This window comes from Hipposideros armiger, unplaced genomic scaffold (assembly GCF_001890085.2).
Source record: "Hipposideros armiger isolate ML-2016 unplaced genomic scaffold, ASM189008v1 scaffold_849, whole genome shotgun sequence".
In the NCBI taxonomy this organism is placed as follows: Eukaryota; Metazoa; Chordata; class Mammalia; order Chiroptera; family Hipposideridae; genus Hipposideros; species Hipposideros armiger.
This window is the reverse complement of record NW_017732199.1, coordinates 42372-63887: the sequence shown is the minus strand read 5'-3', so window position 1 is coordinate 63887 and position 21516 is coordinate 42372. Positions and strand designations below refer to the sequence as shown.

The window sequence follows — 21516 nt, the reverse complement described above, 5'->3', positions numbered from 1 at the left end:
AAAAAAATAAAACAACAACACAAAGAAAAAAACAACAACACAGATACAAAGCAGTTTTCAGAAATGGTTAAAGTGCGAAAAATTGTTATGAAAATTTCAATTAAAACTATTAAGTATACATGAGCATCATTACATAAATTTTTAAATCTAACAAAGAGTAAAAGACAGAGGTAGGCTGTACTTTCTGGAGACCGGGGTGCTCTTTCAAGCTCACGTGGTTGTTGGCAGAACTAAGCTCCTTGCTGCCACAGGACTGAAGCCCTGTTCTCTTTTGCTGTCATCCAGAAACTTCTCTTAAAACTCTTAAGATGCTCCCCGTGGCTCCTTACCGGGTGCCCCTCGCCCCCTCCCCCACCATTGGCCCCTCGCACTTCCAATCTCTGACTTCTCCAACCTTCTTTTCAAAAGCACAACTTCTTTTCAAAAGTCAGGTATACTCAGATAATCTTCCTTTTGATTAATTCAAAGTCAATTGATTAGAATCGGATCACATGACTGATAGTCCATCATATTTATTACACAGGGGTTTGAAATCTTGGACTCCATCTTACACATTTCTTACTGCAGTGGAAACATCTTTGCTATTTTTATTTTACCTCCATCACTGCTACATTTTTGCCTTTACATACCACACGTTTGAGATAATATTAACTTCAACAACAACTCGGGATGGTGTAAAGAAGTAATATTATCACATTGAAATAATTACGTTTTGATCACATTACATCATTAATTTCTTTTGAAGTGTTGGTTTGTATAAAATCACAAAAAAAGATGAACATGTTTAAAGCGGAACCATTACCTCTATTTCCTTGAAGTATCTGGTCCTAATTTAAAAATCATTCTGAGTCATATATGATTAATAAGAATCAAGTTAATAACAAAGAATATTCTTAACCTCTGAAACACTAGATGTTGGTGTTTATAATATATTTGTATTCCTTTCTTAAGTACATTAAAGACAAATTAAGCTGATATTCTTTTATAAACTCATAATATGGTAAAACCCAGTAAATATCTTTTTAAGGATCTTCATTTTGATTTTAAAGTCAGATGAACAATAATACAATGTGTGATAAAAAATGGTGAATTTTAAGTAAAAAAAAATATTACATTAAAAGACACATTGCCATTAATCCCCCTCAAAATACTTACTCCTCACTTTGAACACATTTATCCCCTCATTCTTGTCACTTTCTGAAGCAGTTCGGGAAGTCCTCTTTCATGCGTGTCTTTAGTAGTGCTGTCATGGCTGCCTCAATGTCCTGAATCAATTCAAAATGTTTACCTTTCATGGTCATTTTAACTTTGGGGAAGGTCCAGAAGTTGCACAGTACCAGATCATGGCCACTGCAGAATCACCATAAACTAATTTTAATATTTTGTGTGTTTCTTTAGCACTTTTTTGCAGTTTGAAACAAATTTTCATGTGTTGTTCATGATCCAAGATTTATGGCACACTTTAAAACACACCTTCTTTCAACCATAGCTCACACCCGACTGACTGCACAGAAGAAGTTGAAACTTGTCACACACTGTTGCTAAGGTCCCACATGTTGCTTCCCATGTTGAAGATCCCTGCCTTTCCCTTGGATGACACTCAGCAGCAGCATTCACTGTAGTTTTTTATCCTACCTTGTATCTTCAAAGGTTAAGACACATAAGAGTTGGTTTATCTCATTACATCCTTTTCTGGGTTCCTAGAGAATTTTTTATGTCAAAGCAGATGGCATTTGGTGAGCAAATGCCTGAAACTTAGATGTGTTCACCAGAGGTTCACTTAGCAATGTTTCTGTGAGTGCAGAGGGAAAGTCACTTGTTTGCGACAGCTTTTCCACTATAAGATCATGTTAGTCAGCAAATTGTACATGAAAGGCTACTAATGAGGTTAGTAAGAATGTCTGCAAGCTCCCCAGTGAGGAATATGTCTAGGAGAATAAGAATAAGAAAAGCACAGTGTACCTGGACATTTCAAAAAGGCGGAAAGGAGAGTTTGTTACTTTGTTTTGGATTCTAAGGAATTATTTTAAAGCAATCCCATTTGTTTCTACTTCTGCTTTTCCTCTAAAACCATATACCTCTTGCCTTTGCCTGTAGAATTATTTACCCTCTATAGTTTTGCAAAATCTGCATTGGCTGACGGTGACCTTTAATGAAAATGAAAGTACAAATAAAAATTTTCTGTTGCCTATATCAGGGTTCAGTCAATACAAGTGTATTCTCAAAATGCAAAACATGTTTATGAAAAAAAAACAGATTAAAGAGTTATCCTTTTTTGAAGAATAATATTAATTTTGACATATGGTATTAGTACAAAAATTAGTATGGTATTTATAAGATGAACTAGATAGTTATGATAAATTTAAAATGTTTATAGTACTTAATTTACATGGAATATTCCCAAGCATGATTTAAATTATGTCATCTTATCCTTTAGGTCAGTGGTTCTCAACCTATGGGTTGTGACCCGTTTGGGGGTCGAATGATCCTTTCACAGGGGTCGCCTAAGACCATCGGAAAACAAAAAGATATTTACATTACAATTCATAACAGTAGCAAAATTACAGTTATAGAGTAGCATCGAAAATAATTTTATGGTTGGGGATCACCACAACATGAGGAACCGCTGCTCTAGGTCCTTCCAAATTCAAAGATACAAAAAAAAAAAGGATATTGAAGTATAACTTATAGTTTGAATAATCCATGATATGGTTTTTGATCTCCAAACAAAAGTGCATTTAATTAAAAAAACAAAACAAAACAAAAAAAACCAAACAGCATTTCTTAGACAAAAATGATATTCATTAATGAGTGATGTTGAAAAATACAAAATAGAAAATAGTTAATCTTAATACTTTAATCAATTAAGCTAATATAAATCAATAATTTTTTTAGCCACAGGATGAATTTTCCTTTGCTTTATAAAAGGAGTCTTGAAGGAGCATAAGAAAGGCAAAAGGCTGATGTTTCAATAATTGTATATACAGTAAAACCTTGGATTACGAGTAACTTGATCTGTGAGTATTCTGCAAGACGAGCAAATATTTCTAATAAATTTTAACTTGATAAATGAATGATGTCTTGCAATATGAGTAGTACGTGTCGCCAAACATCACATGATCACAGCTGAGCCAATGGTTCCTCTCTCTCACCGCGGGATTCTGGGTGATCGTCTCCCATGCTTGGATGCTCGGTCTCAAATGGCAGCGTTTGGCAGAAATCAGTGATTTTTCAGAACATTGGAAGGTACTCACAACTGACGCTAGTGTATTTTTTGTTACTTCAAAGCACCTATAGACAGTCCTTTGCTTTTCCATAGAAGAGTAAGCTTAGGAATGCTTTGCTTCATTCTAGGTCAGGCTGCCTGCAGATATAAACTCTTTCCTCTGGTGCCTTATTGCAAATTACATTAAATATAGTATATGACAAGGGTTTCTTAATACTGCCCTATAGTCAACATCCATGCGAGTATATACAATGGCCCCCATGCAGTAAAGGGTTGAAAAGAAAGGCAGTAAGAAGAAGGACATTATTGAGAAGTACGAACAAGGTATGTGAATGGCCGAAATTGCAAGATTTTATAAGTCTATGATGACCATTTGCACACTATTAAAGAAGAAAGAAGAAATAAGGGGGTTAGATGCAGCAAAAGGAGTCACAAGAATATCAAAGCAATGGCCACGTCTTCTGGAACATGTAGAAAAGTTGCTTCTGTTTTGGATAAACGAGAAGCAACTAGCAGGTGATACTGTGACCGAGAACTTTATCTGCGAGAAGGCAAGGAAGGCCTTGTACACCGACCTCGTAAGTAAACTGCCAGGGACATCAACAGAAAACAAAGAAGTCTTCAAGGCAAGTAGGGGATGGTTTGATAACTTTAAGAGGAGAAGTGGCATCCATAGTGTTGTGAGGCATGGAGAGGCTGCGAGTTCGGATGCTAAAGCAGCTGAGGCGTTCACTACCGAGTTCCAGAAGCTCATAGTTTCTGAGTGTTACCTGCCAGAGCAAGCTTTTAACTGTGATGAGACAGGGCTTTTTTGGGTAAAGATGACAAAAAGCATCTACATTACAGATGAAGAGGATGCAATGCCTGGTCACAAGCCCATGAAAGATTATCTCACCCTCTTGTTTTGTGCTAATGCAAGCGGGGATTTCAAAGTCAAGCTCCTGCTTGTGTATCATTCCGAGAAACCACGAGCCTTCAAGAAATGCAAGGTGCAGAAGAGCCAGTTGAACGTTATGTGGAGGTTCAACAGCAAGGCTTGGGTCACTCGTATTTTGTTTGTTGAGTGGATCAATGAGGTCTTCGGTCCTGCAGTGAAGAAACACCTTTTAGAAAAGAATCTGCCACTCAGAGACTTGCTGGTTATGGATAATGCTCCTGCTCATCCTCTAGGCTTTGAGGACGACATACTGGAGGCATTTGTGCTCATTAAGGTCAAGTTCCTTCCTCCCAACACCACTCCAATCCTCCAGCCCATGGACCAGCAGGTCATTTTGAACTTTAAAAAGTTTTACACCAAAGCAATATTTCAGCAATGATTCGAGGTGACAGAAGGAAGAAACCGTACCCTTTGAGAGTTTTGGAAAAATCATTTCCACATTGTGAATTGCCTCAAGATCATTGATAAAGCCTGGGATAGGGTCACTAAGAGAACCCTCAATTCTGCTTGGAGAAAACTGTGGCCTGATTGCATTCTTGGACTTGACTTAGAGGGGCTTGCTCAGGAACAGGAGACGCCAGTTGTCGATGAAATTGAGTCCTTGGGGAAGACCATGGGACTGCAGGTGAATGAGGAAGACATTCAAGAGCTGGTGGAGAAACATGACCAGGAGCTGACCACTGACGGACTGATGGATTTGCATCATGAGCAACAGCAAGAGGTTATGGAGGAGATCTCTGCAGAGGAGGAAGAGGAAAAGGCAGAGGAATCCCTCACTTCAAATGAGATTAGGGAGATGTGTAAAATGTGGGAAACAGTGCAACATTTTGTGGAAAACACCACCCGAATAAGGCTGTAGCAGTGCGAGCGATGAGTCTGTTGAACGACAATGCAATGTCACATTTCTGCGAAATTCCCAAAAGGAGGCCAAAGCAAGTGTCATTGGATAGATTCCTTGTTAAAGTTGCATGAAAGAAAAAGATTCCATTGAGCCAATAGATAGCGGTGATTCTGTTAGTGACAGTGAGTGTCGTCCTACACAATAACCCTCCTCTTTCTCGTCTCCCTCACACCAGCCACGAAGGTTTTCAAAGTAAGTGCAGGTTGTTTATTTTTCTTTATATTTTGTATTTTCTTTATTATTTTGTATTATATTACAGTATTGTAGTCATTTTTATATTAATATTTTTGGGCTGTGGAATGAGTCATCTGAGTTTCCATTATTTCTTATGGAAATTTGCTTTGATATACAAGTGCTTTGGATTACAAGCATATTTCCTGAACGAATTATACTCACAAACTAACGTTTTACTGTAAATCTATATAACTTTGTGTCTATATTTACATTATGTAATTATATGTCAGTTTTGTACAGTATATGTAAGATGATTTTTATACTGAGTTAGAAGAAAAATTCAAAGGAAAAAAACATTTAAAAATCATATCCCTCTTTTACAAAAATTATCCATAATGTCATGTGACATAAATATTCTTTTAAAAGTGTTTTCTAGCACCAGGCAGACTACAACTATTAGTAAAACTCATAGAATTTACCACTACTTTCTGAGAGAATGTTTTTGTTCCAATTCTCAACTAATCATATGCATTTGATATCATGAGGTTTCTACATGGTAAGCCATGAGTGATTACTAAACAAATCTAGTCTTTATCACCCTCTGAACACATAGCATCGACTTAGACTGCTATGGATTGAATATTTGCTGAATGTAAATTGCTTTGAGATGTAGGAAAGTACTATGTTTCCTAGGTGAACAACTTGCTCTTTTCAGGCTTTGGCTAACTGGACTTCTGTTATCAAATACTTTTGCAGGTAGAGTATAAAATCATATTTTAAATTTCTACCAATTTTTGGAGATTGTTAAATCCAAACTTAAGGACACAAATATTGACTTATACAAAATCCACTTTATTGGCATTGTAAGTTAATATTAGAAAAATGTTTATTGTAAGTAGAAAGTTCTTAGAAAATGCCATTTTCTGCCATTAATGCTGTCATTAAAAACAGATATCATTTATGGAGTGTTCATTCTTTGCCAGTCTCTAATCTAAGTAGTTAACACAGATTAATTCATGTACCCTTCACAACAAATCAATGAGATAAATACTATAATAAGCCCATTTTGCAAATGAAGGGGTTGATACACAGACACAATTCAGACAGTGAAAAGCAGGGCAAAGTTTGCACTCAAACTCCACAGGCTCTCTGTTTACATCAGTTTGTCTCGCCAGTTCTCCGATATTATAAGAATTGTTATTGTTGTTGTCATTATTATTATCATCCTCCCCCCCACCTCTGCCCCTTAGATGGATCTAGAGTCTTAAAGAGGAAAAGAGGAAGGAATTGGTTTTTTGTTTGTTTGTTTTTTTAAAGATTTTTATTGGGGACTTAGGGGATGGGAACAGTGCTGGGGAATTGGGGGAAGGGGAACAGACAAGTTGCTGTCCTTTTGTTCTTCAGTCTAGTTGTGGAGGACGTTGCTTCACTGGCCCAAGTTGGCACCATCATTGCTCTCTTCCTGGGCGAGGCAGATCAGTTTCCGGCTTCTGGCCGCTCACAGTGGCTGCTGGCCACTCACGCTGGCTGCTGGCTACACACGGTAGCCCATGGCAACCCACTGCAGCAGGGGCTGCAGCCTGTGCTATCGCCGGTGACTCACGGCAGCCCAGTTCCAGATTGAGCTGTTGTTCAGCATCTTAGCTGTAGAGCGCAGTGTCACTGGCCCTCATATGTGGGATCCAAACCGGGGCCCTCTGGCGTCCCCAGCCAGCTCTTGACCACCATGCCACTCGGCTGGCCCAGAAGGAATTTTTTTTAAATACATGTTTCTAGGGCAACCAATCAGAGATAAAGGGAAACTTTGCAGATCTGTGGCTTTATATGAACCTATCAATCAGAGAAAGATCCAGATTAGGCAGTGTGATTTATTGTGTTATGTACTTTAAAAAGTCCACCAGCGCAATAAAAATAAATATTTTATTTTTGGGAGTGGGAATGCATAGTTGTTTGTATAATAGTTGGTTGAGGAAAACATAGGCCTTCAAATTCCTTAGAACGGTTACCTGGTGCTTCACCAACTGGCTTCAGCCATATCTCACAGCACACCCTCATATATGCATATTATGCCCCACATGACAAGGGCTGGGGGGCTCAAGGAGGGGTGGCGAAGGGTTACGAAATCACAAGAGTCAAAAGTAGAGCTTCTGTGGGCCAGGGGTCTCATCTCTGCAGACCAGAGAGGGAGCCCTGATACTGGTGGGCATAAAGCTTTAATTTACAACGGTCACAAAGAGGTTAATTTGAATATCTATACCCAGTTAATTGATTCAGTTAGACTGGCAGCTGCTTCACCGAAACTCATTGTGATTAAGCAGGAGTTGTGATTTCACACATGCGTATGATCCCTGGGATGGCATCACATTCTGAGACCACCGAGAAGGAAGTTTTACCGAGAGCGTTCCCTGGGGTCTTAGCATCCAAGACACTCCCTTATGACTTCAAAGGATCAGTGTGCAGGAGCATTTGAGTGGGCAGCTGCAAGGTGACATATGCACCCATCTCCAGATCTACAGCTACTTGGTACTTTCCAAATGTGAAAACGTACTCTTAGTGTTTCCTTCATTTACGTGAGACAATACCTGTTCTTGGGAAGGCTGTTCATTCATTTCTGTGTCTTAGAGCTTTTCTATAATGTAGAAGATCATAGAGGTATCCATCTGTCTCTATCTTGATGGTGGTATGTATCGTGTCACATTGTAATTCAATTGATACTTACTGTATCATTTATCTATCCTAAGTACTGGAAGTAAAGATAAAAGAAATAATTCCATTCCTTAAAGGAGCTTAAACTCTAATAGAGTGAATAAAGGAGTAAGCAGACCATTTCAGGTTAAATGAATACTCTTGTTAACTTGACATTTATAGGATTCATGTGGAAATGGATCCATTAAGCTGTCGATGATTGATTAGTAATGCAGGAAGATCAGACAATTAATTACTTTTATTCAGATACTACTCTGGTTTCCTGATACCATTTTCAATGATGTGTATCAATCAATCTCCTAATTAAAACTGCCTTTTTGTTATCTTTAATATAAGAAGCTAATGTACCAACTTAACTGCAAAATTAGGCCAACTTAACCAGCAGGCTGGTACTGGTCCAAGTACCTAGGTAAAGTCAAGCCCTTTAGCTCAGTATGTGTCAAAACTAAGATGGTGTTTTATTCCTGAGATGCCCTTTCTTTGTGTTAGTCTTCAGTTTATTCAGAGTCTAGACAGAGAAGAGAGTTAATGTTTGTTAGGGGTCCTGAAAGATACCAGCACCGAATAAAGAGAAATAAAAATTAGGTGATTATTTTGGTAGGGTGTCATGCTGGTAAATTTGTGTAGAAATAGAAATGTGTGCATAGGCTTTAAGTGAAGTTGGGCTGAAAACTTGGACTTTTGTGGAAAAATGGGGCATTTTTACCTTGGTGCTATGTAGATTTTAAGTCTATTGGTTTTTTGCAATTTAATTGAGGCATAGGAAATATCTTAAATATTAGGGTACCTAGTATGTTGACATTGGCTTTATTTGTAGTTAAGCGGTTGCTTCTATAGAGCAGTGGTTCCCTAAACTAGCAGCATCCATATCACTTGGCCATTCTCCATTTTGGCTGCACATTAGGTCACCTGGAAGCGTCCCAGACCACTTACACCTGAATTGTTATCACCAATCATCTGGTGGCCTAAAGCTCACCAGGTGATTCCAATGTGCAGGCAAGGTTGGGAGCCAACGCTGTAGAGGTATGTATGGGTTGGGCTTTAAGCAAAGATGTGGACCTCAGGCAACTTGCAGCCTCAGCAAAAGAAAAGATGCCTCTGTGTGGGGAGCAGGGGCAAGAAGCATAAATGAGGCCAGAAAGGAGTGTCAGTTATAAGTTTTGGGGGTCTGAGTGCAATGAACTGAATGTTTGTGTCCTCTCCATATTCACATGTTGAAATCTTAATCCCCAGTTTAATGTTGGAGGTGGGGCTTTGGGAGGTCATGAGGTCATGGGGTGGAGCCCTCATGAATGGGATTTGTGCTGTTATAAAAGGGACCCAGTGAGCTCTCCTGCCCTCTTTCCACCATGTAAGGACACGTCAAGAAGTCAGCTGTCTGTAACCCGGAAGAGGACTCTCACCAGAACCCGACCATACTGTCATCCTAATCTCGGACGTCCAGCCTCCAGAACTGTAAGAAATACATTTCTATTGTTTATGAGCCACCCACTCTATGGTACTTTGCTGTAATAGCCTGAATGGACTAAGGCTTAGTAAACAGGGACTGTTTCATTGCTGGGCCATATATTCCTTATAGGCAGCATGGCCAGAAGCTGTTTAGCTAGCACAGACTTCAAAATGCAGGCTACCATGACTCAATATTCAGGAACAGTATTTCGTAATTAATAGATGTGGTTTAGGCAGTAACTCAATGATAAAGTAAAGTGGTCCTCTCTCTAGATTTTGCTGCTTGATTTTAAAGTACAAGGCATTCCATTTAGCATCTATTACTTCCTACCTGTGAAGCATTGCCAGGTTCAGCAAATAAATCAATAGTGTGTTGTTTAAATTGTATGTAAAACTAAATACTATTTTAGTATAGGCAAATAGGTGTATGTCCCAAATATTGCATGGGACATACCTATTATACTAAAAAAGGTATGTGTTATTTATCTGAATTTCAAGTTTAACTGGCCTCCTGTATTTCATCTGACAACCCTGTATTAGTGTGATTCAAGTTTTAAATTGATAGTATTAGGCCTATGTTGGTACAATTAGATCAGCTGTTCCAAATTCTCTACTGCGGTAAGAGCCAAGGGGAAAAATTAAAGGAAATTTTGTAATGCATGTAGCTTGTTTGTGAAATCAAGTGTTGCAGATAGTCAAAGAATTGCTTAGTGAACTCAGGCAGGCAGGCTTATACATACTGCTGTTCCCTAAGAAAATACATTTAAGAAATATGTGGAATTTAAAAACAAAAAAAATTCATTTGTTTAGCACATTTGCCTAACACTGAGATTTTAACTCAAGAATCCATCAAGAGTGATTTTCCAACTGAAGTGCATGTGATATGGTAAACTGTAATTTTCAAAATGAAAAAACAAAGACCAGAACATGATATTTATACAAGTATAAAATGAACATATGATTTAAGTTAGCTCATTAATGAGGAAGCCATTAAAATGTTAAAACTTATTCAAAGGGAATATGAAGAATGTACTCACACAGACACATATAAGAAAGGCCAAAATAAATTTGCTAATACAGGCAAAGCTGGTTAATATCATATGTATAAGGCAATAGAATGTAATATTAGAGTTATCTTTTCTACAGGGCAAAAATCTACTTAAGAAAAATTCATTCACATTTGTATTTACATTGCTATTAACTTTCCAAATTTGAAAAATTTTCCTGACAATGATAAATGAAAGTGAAAATTTTCATTTCGAAAATAAAAATGTTTAGAAGGCTTAGAATCTGACAGAAATACAAAATCAGAGCCATACTCCTCCTGAATACCCTAGGAAGGCACCTTTCTTATTGATAAATCCTTCTAAGTTCTAACGGCAGCTCGGAAACCTTGGCTTTCCTTGGCTTGTAGCTGTATGGCTCCAGTTTCTCCTTTTGTCGTCACATGACTGTCTGTCTTCTGTGTGTCTGTCTGGAAACCTCCCTCTCCTTACAAGGGCCCCAGTCACTGGACTCAGGGTCCACCCTAATCCAGTGTGTCTTCACCTGAACTTGATTACTTCTGCAAACACTATTTCCGAGTAAGGTCACGGTCTCAGATTCTGGGTGGACATGAAGTTTGGGAGCACACCATTCAACCCAGTACAGGGCGTAATGTGACCTGGTAATTTTTGAGTTTCAAAAAGCTAACTCTGGCTACTGTAGGCCTGGAAAATCAGATTACCAGATACATGTAATTAAGATGTAATTAGTAGTGATTAAGTTCTGTGTGAAAGGCAAAGGTTTTGCTCAATAATCAAAGCTTTTACAACAGAATAAATCTATACCTTTTGTTTTAGGCTACTTTGTGAATATTGCATGTGTTCAAATTTTACCTACTTTCTGGTTAGGTGAAGTTGCTCATGTGTTTATTGAATAGACTTATATGTAATTAATATGTTCATTATACTAGCAGCCATTCATTCAAAATGCTTATTTACCATGTACTACTATAGGCTCTAGGAATACAACAGTGAATAACAATAACATAAGTACGAAAATGAGGTTTGGGCTCATATTATGCTTAACTTCTAGTGGTCAAGTTGGAAAGTTAGACGTTAAGCAATTTGATATAAAATATAGATAAATAAAATTAGGGTAGGCAGTGCCGGTGCTATGAAGGAAAATAAAGGAGGGCAGGAAGAGAATTATAGGATCTTTCATTTTAGGACAGGTGATCAGGGAAGATGCCTGCAAGGAAGTGATGTTCACTAGAGACATGAATGATGTGGGAGTTAAAAACCATAATGACCTCACATTTCCCTCAGGATAAAATAAAAACTTTACCTTGTAGGGAAGGCCCTTTCATATAGGTAAGAGACTTTTAAAACCATTTCTTACTAGGATCAACCTGTTTTCCATCAGTAAATCCCAGAATTTGAATTATGTATATAGAGTTAAAGGGGTTTAACTTTAAAACAGAAACATGTACACATAATATTCAATTAAATGTTTTTATAGAGGGAAACTTCTCACAATTTTCAAACTTCTAAGCCTAATATTTAAAACCTGTCTACCATGCAAACATATAATTCTGTTTGGTCATTTTACAATAATTCTGTTTGTTCTCTTTATGTGTGTAATTTATAAACTTATGTGATAGTTATTCTCAATACTTTCTTTTAAGCTATTGAATTAGAATTGTTATTTTGAAATTTATACTTTTTTATCTTTTTTATTTCATAACACAATTATAAACCATAACTAGCATTTTAATGTTTACAAATCCTGGAATTCTAAACTTTCAACATTCAATGTTAAATGATACAGATAATGATGATTAAAATATAGAGGAACTATGAAAATCGATCAATATATTCCAAGAGGAAACTGAATCTCTATGATAACAATTAGGTTGAAATAATATGTCCTCCTAGGCAAGGATCTTGAAATCAGTTAAATTGAAACGTTTCTGAAGAATAAAGTGAATTATATTCACCTTTTAGACACACATGTTGTCAATTATTGAGATCATATTTATCAAAGATAGAATTATTCTACTTAGTTCAAACATGTACTCTGCTGACAAAGCAAGCACAAAGGCAGGAAATATCAAACAGCTTCAATAATACCTTCTTAAATTACAAAAGTACATGACTGTAATGGGGCAAACTACCAGTAGAGGGATAACTGTTAAAAACCACTTTAGTAGTAATCCAAGATTTTTGAAACAGCAGGGAACCCTGAACCTGGGCCAAACAAAATGTAGTTAATCTGACGCCTAGAGGGGAGTAAATTTGCATAGTCACAATTGCAGTGAGTATTAGAAAGATTGATACACAAAGTGTGTCATGGTTAGTAATTTCAATAAATGGTAATTTTTTTTTTATAATACACATTCTAGTATACAGTATGTGATTTATCTAGCACACAGAACCTGCTGTACAATTCTAGTTTGGAAATTGGAGCACAGCTTTTGGTGTTTATGTTAACTATGTGAAATGTGAAGAGTTGCCTCTAGGTTGAAAAGGTCTGGGTTGGGGGAGGCTATTCCACAAAGCTGAGGGAGGCTTACTGTATTCTCCCCCCCCCGCCCCCACGGCCCCCAAACACACACAAAGTAATGCCTAGCCTTGTCTGGTCTCAGGCCCTGAATCCAGAGGATCCATGGATATTGAAAATTTGCTGTGTGCATACTATTCATTCCTTGGATAAGTTTGCAGATCTTTGCTTTTTTGAAAACTATCCCTTCATAGTGGTTGCCATGGGCAAATGAGTGCCATTTTAGCTCCTTGTGATAAGGTCTGTAGGGGAGGAAAGTGTCCATTTAATTTGATCTTAAGGCACATACCTCAGCATATCTTGATGGTATGATATTGTGACTCTCCTCACTTTTCCTCCTCTCCCTGCAAGACCAGGAAGCCTCCCACCAGCTCCCCATCTTCCCTTCACGTGCCCCGGAACAGCTTGCTTCAATGAGGGCCCTTGAGTCTTGACTCAGTCTGTCAGTAATCACTACTTAAACTTTTTTTATATCTCCCCTCATTTTTTGTCCCCGTTGTTTTACTCTGGTTTACTAAGAGGCCCTCAGCCAACTGCCTACATGTGTATAATCAACTGTTACTCATTGGTCTGTGCAAGTCACACAGCCATTTCACACTCCCCTGATGGATTCAGGCTAAAAAAAGTCAAATTCCTGGGACTAGCGACTAGCTCAGTATATTCCCACAAACCTCACTTTAATTCTTTCCTGAATTCCTCCCCATCTGATCTGAGTGGCCTTCACACTCACTATAGACATATGACCAGTGTCCAGATTTTAAGATCCCGACTGATGGTGGAAGAAAAAGGATACTGAGAGAGGAGTGAAAGCATGGAGAATGGTGGGAAGACTAAATGGGAGGCAGTGACTTCAATATCCTTTGGCATTTACCAAATTCTCAGTCACTAATGGTGTCATTTAACGGTGAAATCCTTGAAGGGATAATACAGTTCCTTATATTCTGGTTGATGATAGCTGTATCACACCAAAGGGCCACACCGCAACTTCTGTAAGTCAAGAGATGATGGAAAATTATTATAATAAATTGATTAATTTGTGTTATAACTTGTCATGTTACTTTTTAAATATATAATTTAAAATATTTAAATAATAAAAGAGGATATCATTGTTTATCTGTTGATTCACATAATTATACAGTGCTGATCATTAAGTTTTCCAAATATTATCCATGTACCTAAATTTGACTGCTTAAAAAAGCAGTTTCTATCTTGGACTATGCTTGGTCTATTAACAGTTTCAAATGGTGTAGAGAAAAATAAAATGGCTGGAAATATGTCACAATTATTGGGTGCAAATTTGACAATTCCAATAATCTTGGAATAGTCACATTCTGAGTGAATTGGTATTCTTGGACTGTAATAAGTTTTTATATAATTAGTTTCTAGTTTACTCTATAACAGTGTTTAGTAACTTTTTGATGTCATTTTTCTTTATCTTTATGAAATGATAAGTTTGGGCATTAGTATGTTTGATGTCAATTGAACTCAAAAATACTTTTCTCAGGACAGAGCACATAATCAAGACATTTTATATCTTTGGGTGATGGGAAGGATATACAAAGAGAATGAAAGTGATTTGTCACAAGCTTTCACTTTGTTTAGTCTTTTGTTTTTATATTGTATCTTCTTGTTATCTTATTTATGGTTTATATAACAGACTTCGAAACTAAAAGATACAGGAAAATAAATAGCTACAACCAGGTATGGAAGGTCTATTATCTAGAGAGTTTTAGAATGGAATGTTACTTGCATTTATCTATCTCCATTTTTGTTTTAACTTCAGAGTTTTATGTTGGTATGGGCTCAAGGGAGAGGTCAAGTTTTGATTGAATACCTTTCTAAAATGGGTTGGTTTAAGGTCATCCATTTTTCAAGGATTTATAGAAAATTTCATAGAAAATTTATGCTTGCCTGGTACAAAGTCTTGCTCTCTTTTTATGGTCATAGTCAAAGTGCCACATTTGATCTCATATCAGACATAGGTTGGCTTTCCTGGACTAATTCCCCACCCCATAGATGTTGTTTTTAGCCATCTTTATCCTAAGACCATGTTAGGGTATTTGATCAATATTCACAAAAAACTTTGCTCCCTTTTTTCTAGAGCACTTAACTTGATTGGCATGATTGTGTAGTGTCTGACCTTTCCACCATAGTGGAGTCAATGTTTGCTATGTGAAATTCTCTGTATTAAGCATTTTATATATATATATTTAACTCATTTAATTTTATAAAGTGGTGATTTTAACAGATGAGAAAACTGAGGAAAGAAGAAGTGAAGTCACTAGCCCAAGGTCATGAAACAGAAAGGTAGACTTGGGTTGGCTTTCCCTGAGACAACAATGTTAGTCTCCATGCTGCACTGGCTTTGGTTCTGAATAGTCGGCTTCAAGGGGCAGCGCCCATCTATTCTTAATTGTACTATATCCCAGTGTATAGCACAGCATGTATATTTAACACACAGTCAGTAAACATTTGAATGAATTAATGAATGCTATTTTCACATTTTTCTAGGATAAATACAGCTATTATTTATTAAAAATTTTGAGTTCCTTGGGAAAATCATGTGGGGCAGCATAGAAAAGCAGTTAAGAGTGAAAGATTCAGAGGCAGACTGTTAGGGATTGCATCTCTTTCTATTAGTCACTAGTCATGTGATCTTATGTAGTTTACCTGTCTGTTTAAATGTCTCATATGTAATATGAATATAAAGACATTATATGAATATAAAGACAGAAGTAGAACTTACATCACAGTATCGTAGAGGGAATAAGAATGTATAGTATCTGATGCAGAGTTCATTCCCAGTTGAGGTCAAATATTGTTTATTTTTATAAAGTTGTTTATGATTTGTCATAATAAAATACTTCAATAACATATTTACTTCGATAAGTCTTAGAACTGTCTTAAGATTTAGAGAAAGCCATAACTGTCTTTTGGAACCATAGCAAAGTAGAACTCCCTAAAAAATTTTTATTTTGAGGTATTTAATATAATCTTTTATCCATTTAATCTACAAATATTTATTAAGCACTAGTTATAACTATAGGCATTTCAATTGTAATAGAGATATGAGAAAGATCAAAATATCCCTCATGAATCATAATCTGATGAGAAGAAATGTGAGTATTCATTATCAGATACATAAGGCATTGTAGTCAATAATTTTAGTTGAATAAAAACATATATAAAAGTTACTGAAATAAGAGTACAAATAGTCATTTCCAGAATCTAATGTAGAAAAAAGAGGAATAACAATTCAAAACCGTAGAAGAAGCCAGGGCTTGATCATCAGGCTTTTGTAACTCATGTAAGCATTCTTGACATTTGTTTCAAATGCTCTGGGATAACACTAATGCTAAGTCAGAGGAAGCTGTAACACGCTTGCAAATTCATACTTGCCTTGGATTCCATCATAATGTTATGTTAGGTCCATTAGCAGAGCAAGAAACAAATAAGCCACATTTTTATAAATTTAAAATAGAATACAGTCATGTTTCTGATTTATTTGTCAATTTGCATTTTCTTGAAAGGTATAATTTGAATATAATATATACTTTCAAACAATTATATGAATATGTGTGCATATCTGTTCTATTTTTGACACATCCCAAATCTGTCATGATGTTAACATGTCTGAACAAATGGATCTCAGCCAAATATTTCCCAAGCACTCAGCATTTCAATTCTACAGGTGACATTGTCAATCCAAATTTTCTTGGCTGCTTTATGGCAAGTTTTCTTTCTTTTTTTTTTTAAGATTTTATTGGGGAATTGGGGGAGGGGAACAACGATGGGGAATGGGGAAGAGGAACAGACAAGTTGCTGTCCTTTTTCTTCTTCAGTCTAGTTGTGGAGGACGTCACTTCACTGACCCATGTTGGTATTATCATTGTGCTCTTCCCGGGTGAGGCAGTCGCTTGCCAGCCATTGGATGGCTGCTCACGGTGGCTAATGGCAGCTCACGAAAGTGTATGCCAGCTGCCAGCCAGCCCTACTGCAGCCTACCCTATTGCTGGTGACACCCCGCAGCTCAGCTCCAGGTCGAGCTGTTGTTCACCATCTTAGCTGTAGAGGGTGCATCATCACTGGCCCTCATGTGGGATCTGAACCGGGGTCCTGCTGCTCAGAGCTGGCATCCCAAGCCAACTCTTAACCAATGCACCACTCGGCCGGCCCAGTTTTCTTGTTTTTTGACCACTTCTCAATTTAGTGCCCAGTGTGTTGGTGGCTGTATTTTCCTCTTGAATTCTTCTCACTGCAAACTTGGTTATTTCCAGGATTTATTACACAGAACAATTTGGGTCTGCTCCAGAAATCTTAAAAAATTGCATGTTATAGTCATCATGCACTTGGCAAAGAGAGAGCCCTCTCATTCCTAATACTGACTTCTTAGAAACTAGTGAAACTTATAAATGACAATTTATGATACATACACACATTCACACACACAGACTCACACACAACACAGATCATTTTGTTTATTCAGCCCTAATGGCTGTGTTGTATAGCATTATAAAATAAAAGATTATCTATTGTCTCATAATTAGAATGGCCTCATTTTGTCATACTAATTATTTGGGTATTACATTTACATTAGCTTCATATTTTAGTTTGAATATAGTCAAAGTGGATTTTTTTTCTTTTGTACATTCTTAGAACAACATACACAAATACTTGTGAGATGGGGTTTGTTTAAGGTACTATATCAGAAGTGCCCAAAAGTACATGCAAGGATTGAACACAGACTGCTACACATATACTATTTTGGAATAGCCCATGGTTACGATGGAGTAATTATAGCCTGACTGATTACATTCTTCTAAATAGTTTATTTTGGACCTATCATATGGATAACAGATTCTTGTTAAAATATTTCAGATCAAACTTGTTTTCCTTAAGTTCCAAGTAGTGTTTCATTGCAGCAATGAAAATCTTAGAATTTAAAAAGCCCAGAGTTTATCTAGGGAGTCATGGAAAGAAATACTACATAGAATTAACTATAAAGCAGATGCCCCATTAATCCAAAGAACTATCACTGCAGATACCCAGAGACACAGACAATTACTTTAGAAACATCAAATTTTGAAATTTCCTCAATCTACCGTAATGACAGCGATAAGATACTCATTTCCCAGAGGAAGCCCAGAGCTCAGGTAGAGTATAATCATGAACATTTTTATTTTTATTATGAACTGTAATACAAAGAGAATCGAAAACAGTGGTAAATGATTCAGAGATCTTTCTTTTGGAAAATAAGCATGCTCATATTGCTCCCATCATTAAAAAACAAAACAAACCCCAGAAAGCTTTAGTAAGTCCGTAGCTAACATTTCTTTTCCTTCACCTCCAAGCTTTACAATGGTGTGCCATACTCAAATTCTGTTTTTATTTTTCTCTCAGTCTTCCAATTCACCCATCAAAGCATTACTACTGAAATCTTTCTAAGAATCCAGTGACCAACGTATTGCCAAATTCCATAGATAATTTGATTTTAAATTATTGATCTAACAATTTCAATTTACTTCTTTCTCCTTAAAACTCTCTTTCTTTGTGATACAAGTTTCTCCTGGTCATTCTCTTCTATGTTTAGCTTCTATTTTTAATTATATTTCTTAGACTCTATTTTAAATTTTTTTTGCACAACATTTACATAATTTAAAAAAAAACATTTCTTGGCCAGTTGTTCTCATTCTACTATCTCCCAAAGTCAATGCCTCAACTGCCATCCATACTGACCCCACATCCTCTTCTCTGCTGAGATGTAGAAATTTACACCCAATGCGTTATTATCAATTCTTTAGCTAATTTCAGACATTTTCCAAAGTAAATTACCAGCATTTTGCTTACTCCAGGCCATCCTCCATCAAGCTGTAATAATTATTTTGTAAAAATCCAGATTACTTGCAAAAAATTCTTTAGAATTCCATAGTTTTAAGGAAAGATTTGAAATTCCTTACCTTTTCACATTACAAATTCCATACCCTTTTCACTGGTTCTGCATACTTTTCTTGATGATAAACTGTTTAATTAAATCACATGAAAGTTTTCCCTGATTATGTAACAGTACTATATTCAGTCTTAATTGATCACCAACTGTTTGCTAAGCACCTTCTCTAGAGTTTATAAAGAGGAAAGCTCTTCCTTTTGGGAGCTCTCAATCTAGTCGCGTGAAGATGCTAAATAAAAAAGATAATTGCAAGAAAAGAGTGATGTTATAATGATAGGGAGATGTGAAAATATTATATTTAAGAGGAAAACTTAATTCAGACTGCTCTGGGCTATGGAAAACTCCCAAAGAAGCAAAAATACATATCTTTGAGTCTTAAAGAATTTAAAAGATTTAGGTGAAAAACAAGGTAAAGATGGGATATTTAAAGACAGGGGTCATTTTTTTGTTTGTTTGTTTCAGGTGTTTTCTAACTACCTAGCAAGCTATATATATTGCTCTCAAACTTTCACCTCCAGATCAAAGCTTTCCCTGAGCTATGGCTTTGTTTTAGATACATTCTCAATAGCGCCACATCCAATATCCATCTAATATTCACCTTAATGTCTAATATTTAGTATTAATTTCTAAAACCAATGGTTTGTAGGTGTTCTATGTCTTCCTTATACTATTCTTCTAGTTGCTTAGGCCAAAAACTTTGTAATAATTTAGATTTTCTTTTTCTTTTATATCCATATTCAATCTACTTGCTATTTCTTCCACTTGGAAAGTACAATAATACTTCTTCCATCTCACAGCTTACTGCCTAACCTTTTTCAGATTTTTGCTCAAATGTCTGTTTTTCTTTTTTTTAGCTTACCCTAATTATTTTAAACTGCAAACACTCCCCCAGCCACCTTTATTTTCCATTGCTGATTTATTTATCTTTGCAGTATTATCAGTATCTGATATATACATAATTATATACTTAATTGTTTATGTATCCTCTTCCACTAACATGTATACTCTATGAGAATAAGAGTTTTTGCATGCTTGGTTCACTGTGGTATATAACTAGTATTTAGGGAGTTCCTGGCACGCATTAGTTACTTAATAAATATTTGATAATTGAGACAATAAATATATCATTTTCAGATCATCTATATTTTAAAAGGCAATACTATTGAGAATTTGAAAAGTTAAATGAACTGTACAAAAGTATGTTCCTACTATTCTAAAATACCTGAATCAATCCTAACATAGTCTCTTCCTTTGTTAGATATTTTGGATCTTGCACTGTTTACATTAAAATAAATAACAAATGATCTTTATCACCCTATATTATTGGTTTTTAAATTCTTTAAACAGGCACTATGCTATACATCTTACACATAATGTCACATTTAATTCTTGAACTAATCTATGAGGTAAGTGGGTCATTGAACTCAGTTGAAGTTTAGAAGGCTTAAAAGCGTGGCTAAATTAGCAAAGTGGAGGTTTGATTCCAGGCAGTCTTACCCCAGACTACCCGTTTAAGTTGTTCTCCCTTACATAGTTTGATGAATGTAAAAGAATAGTTGTAACAAATACAACTTTATTTACCCCTAAAATTAAAACGTTTTGGACTCTTCCAAAGTCCCAGTTCTGTAGAAAATATCTTGATAAAATATATATTAGATTTGTTCTGGGATCAGAAAAAATAAATACCAGTTTAATTTAATTAAAAAATATTTTATATATATTTGTGTATATTCAATTAAAAAGGTGTTTATAAACTCACATTCCCTTTGCTTGTTTTGATAATATAAGAATTTTCTCTTTATTAAAAGACGCACAGTGTCTTTCATTCAGTTTTCCTCACTAATTTATACCAGTTTTATGCTACCACATCTGTTATGAATTAAAAATGCCTCTAGTCATGTTTGACCTCTACTTTTTAGTTAAAGGAGTTTTAATGGGCTTCATTTTAAAATTACTCTATAAAAATATTCATTGCCTCTTTTACCCTTTGTCTTTGTAATTCACCTTCAAAAACCACTTTGATAATCTCTGATGGTAAAGGTCTGTGTAGGTCTATTTATTTCTAACTTTGTTTCAAAGACCTGAACCAGTAGTCTCCTTAGATTTAATTAAATACAAGTATAATTTCTAAATTTCCATCACACTGGTTGAGCAATGTTACATTCCTCTGGGGAAGTTCTGCTTCTTTCTGTTTGTTTTGTTTTGTTTGACAGCTTGTGTCAAAAATTGATTCTGATTCCAAACAGATGGAATTTTCTCCTTTATCCAGTGTCCTTAACTACCTGAAGACCTACACTAGACAAGATGCAGCTCACTCTCCCTTCTGATGAGTCTTGTCTTAGACATTTCAAACAAAAAAGTTCCCTCCTGAGAAAATTATGTTCAGTCACTATAACCTTTAAGTGAAAGGATTTGGCTTCAAATGTGCTGGGATTTTCTTTTTCTTCTTTGTGAACGGCAGATTATTCTCCTTTGTACTAAATTAATGTCTGAGGGAATTGAATGTCAGAAATTTGGCCCACACAATATCCCATTTCCTTGCCGGTGTCTATCGGGACTTTTTGGCAGAAACAAAAAAGGAATAGCAAGCCACTTTGAATAAAATGTGTTGTATTAATCAAAGGGAAACACCA

The 21516-nt window shown here is 36.1% G+C and overlaps 1 protein-coding gene across 1 annotated transcript; it reads left to right on the top strand.

The window, feature by feature from the left end:
- The first annotated feature begins 308 nt into the window (after positions 1-308).
- LOC109374638 (tigger transposable element-derived protein 1-like) lies at positions 309-21210 on the top strand. The gene is made up of 4 exons (XM_019629396.1): positions 309-431; positions 3733-4491; positions 4621-4884; positions 21097-21210. Exons 1-4 carry the CDS (start codon positions 309-311, stop codon positions 21208-21210), a joined length of 1260 nt encoding a protein of 419 aa, XP_019484941.1.
- The last annotated feature ends 306 nt before the right edge of the window (positions 21211-21516 follow it).

Bases quoted from the DNA above. Each gene is read 5' to 3' on its own strand.
- LOC109374638 (XM_019629396.1), top strand. From the start codon at position 309: ATGCTCCCCGTGGCTCCTTACCGGGTGCCCCTCGCCCCCTCCCCCACC. The intron at 432-3,732 runs GTATACTCAGAT...ATAAACGAGAAG, and splicing joins AACTTCTTTTCAAAAGTCAG to CAACTAGCAGGTGATACTGT. The intron at 4,492-4,620 runs GTCATTTTGAAC...AATTGCCTCAAG, and splicing joins TCCAGCCCATGGACCAGCAG to ATCATTGATAAAGCCTGGGA.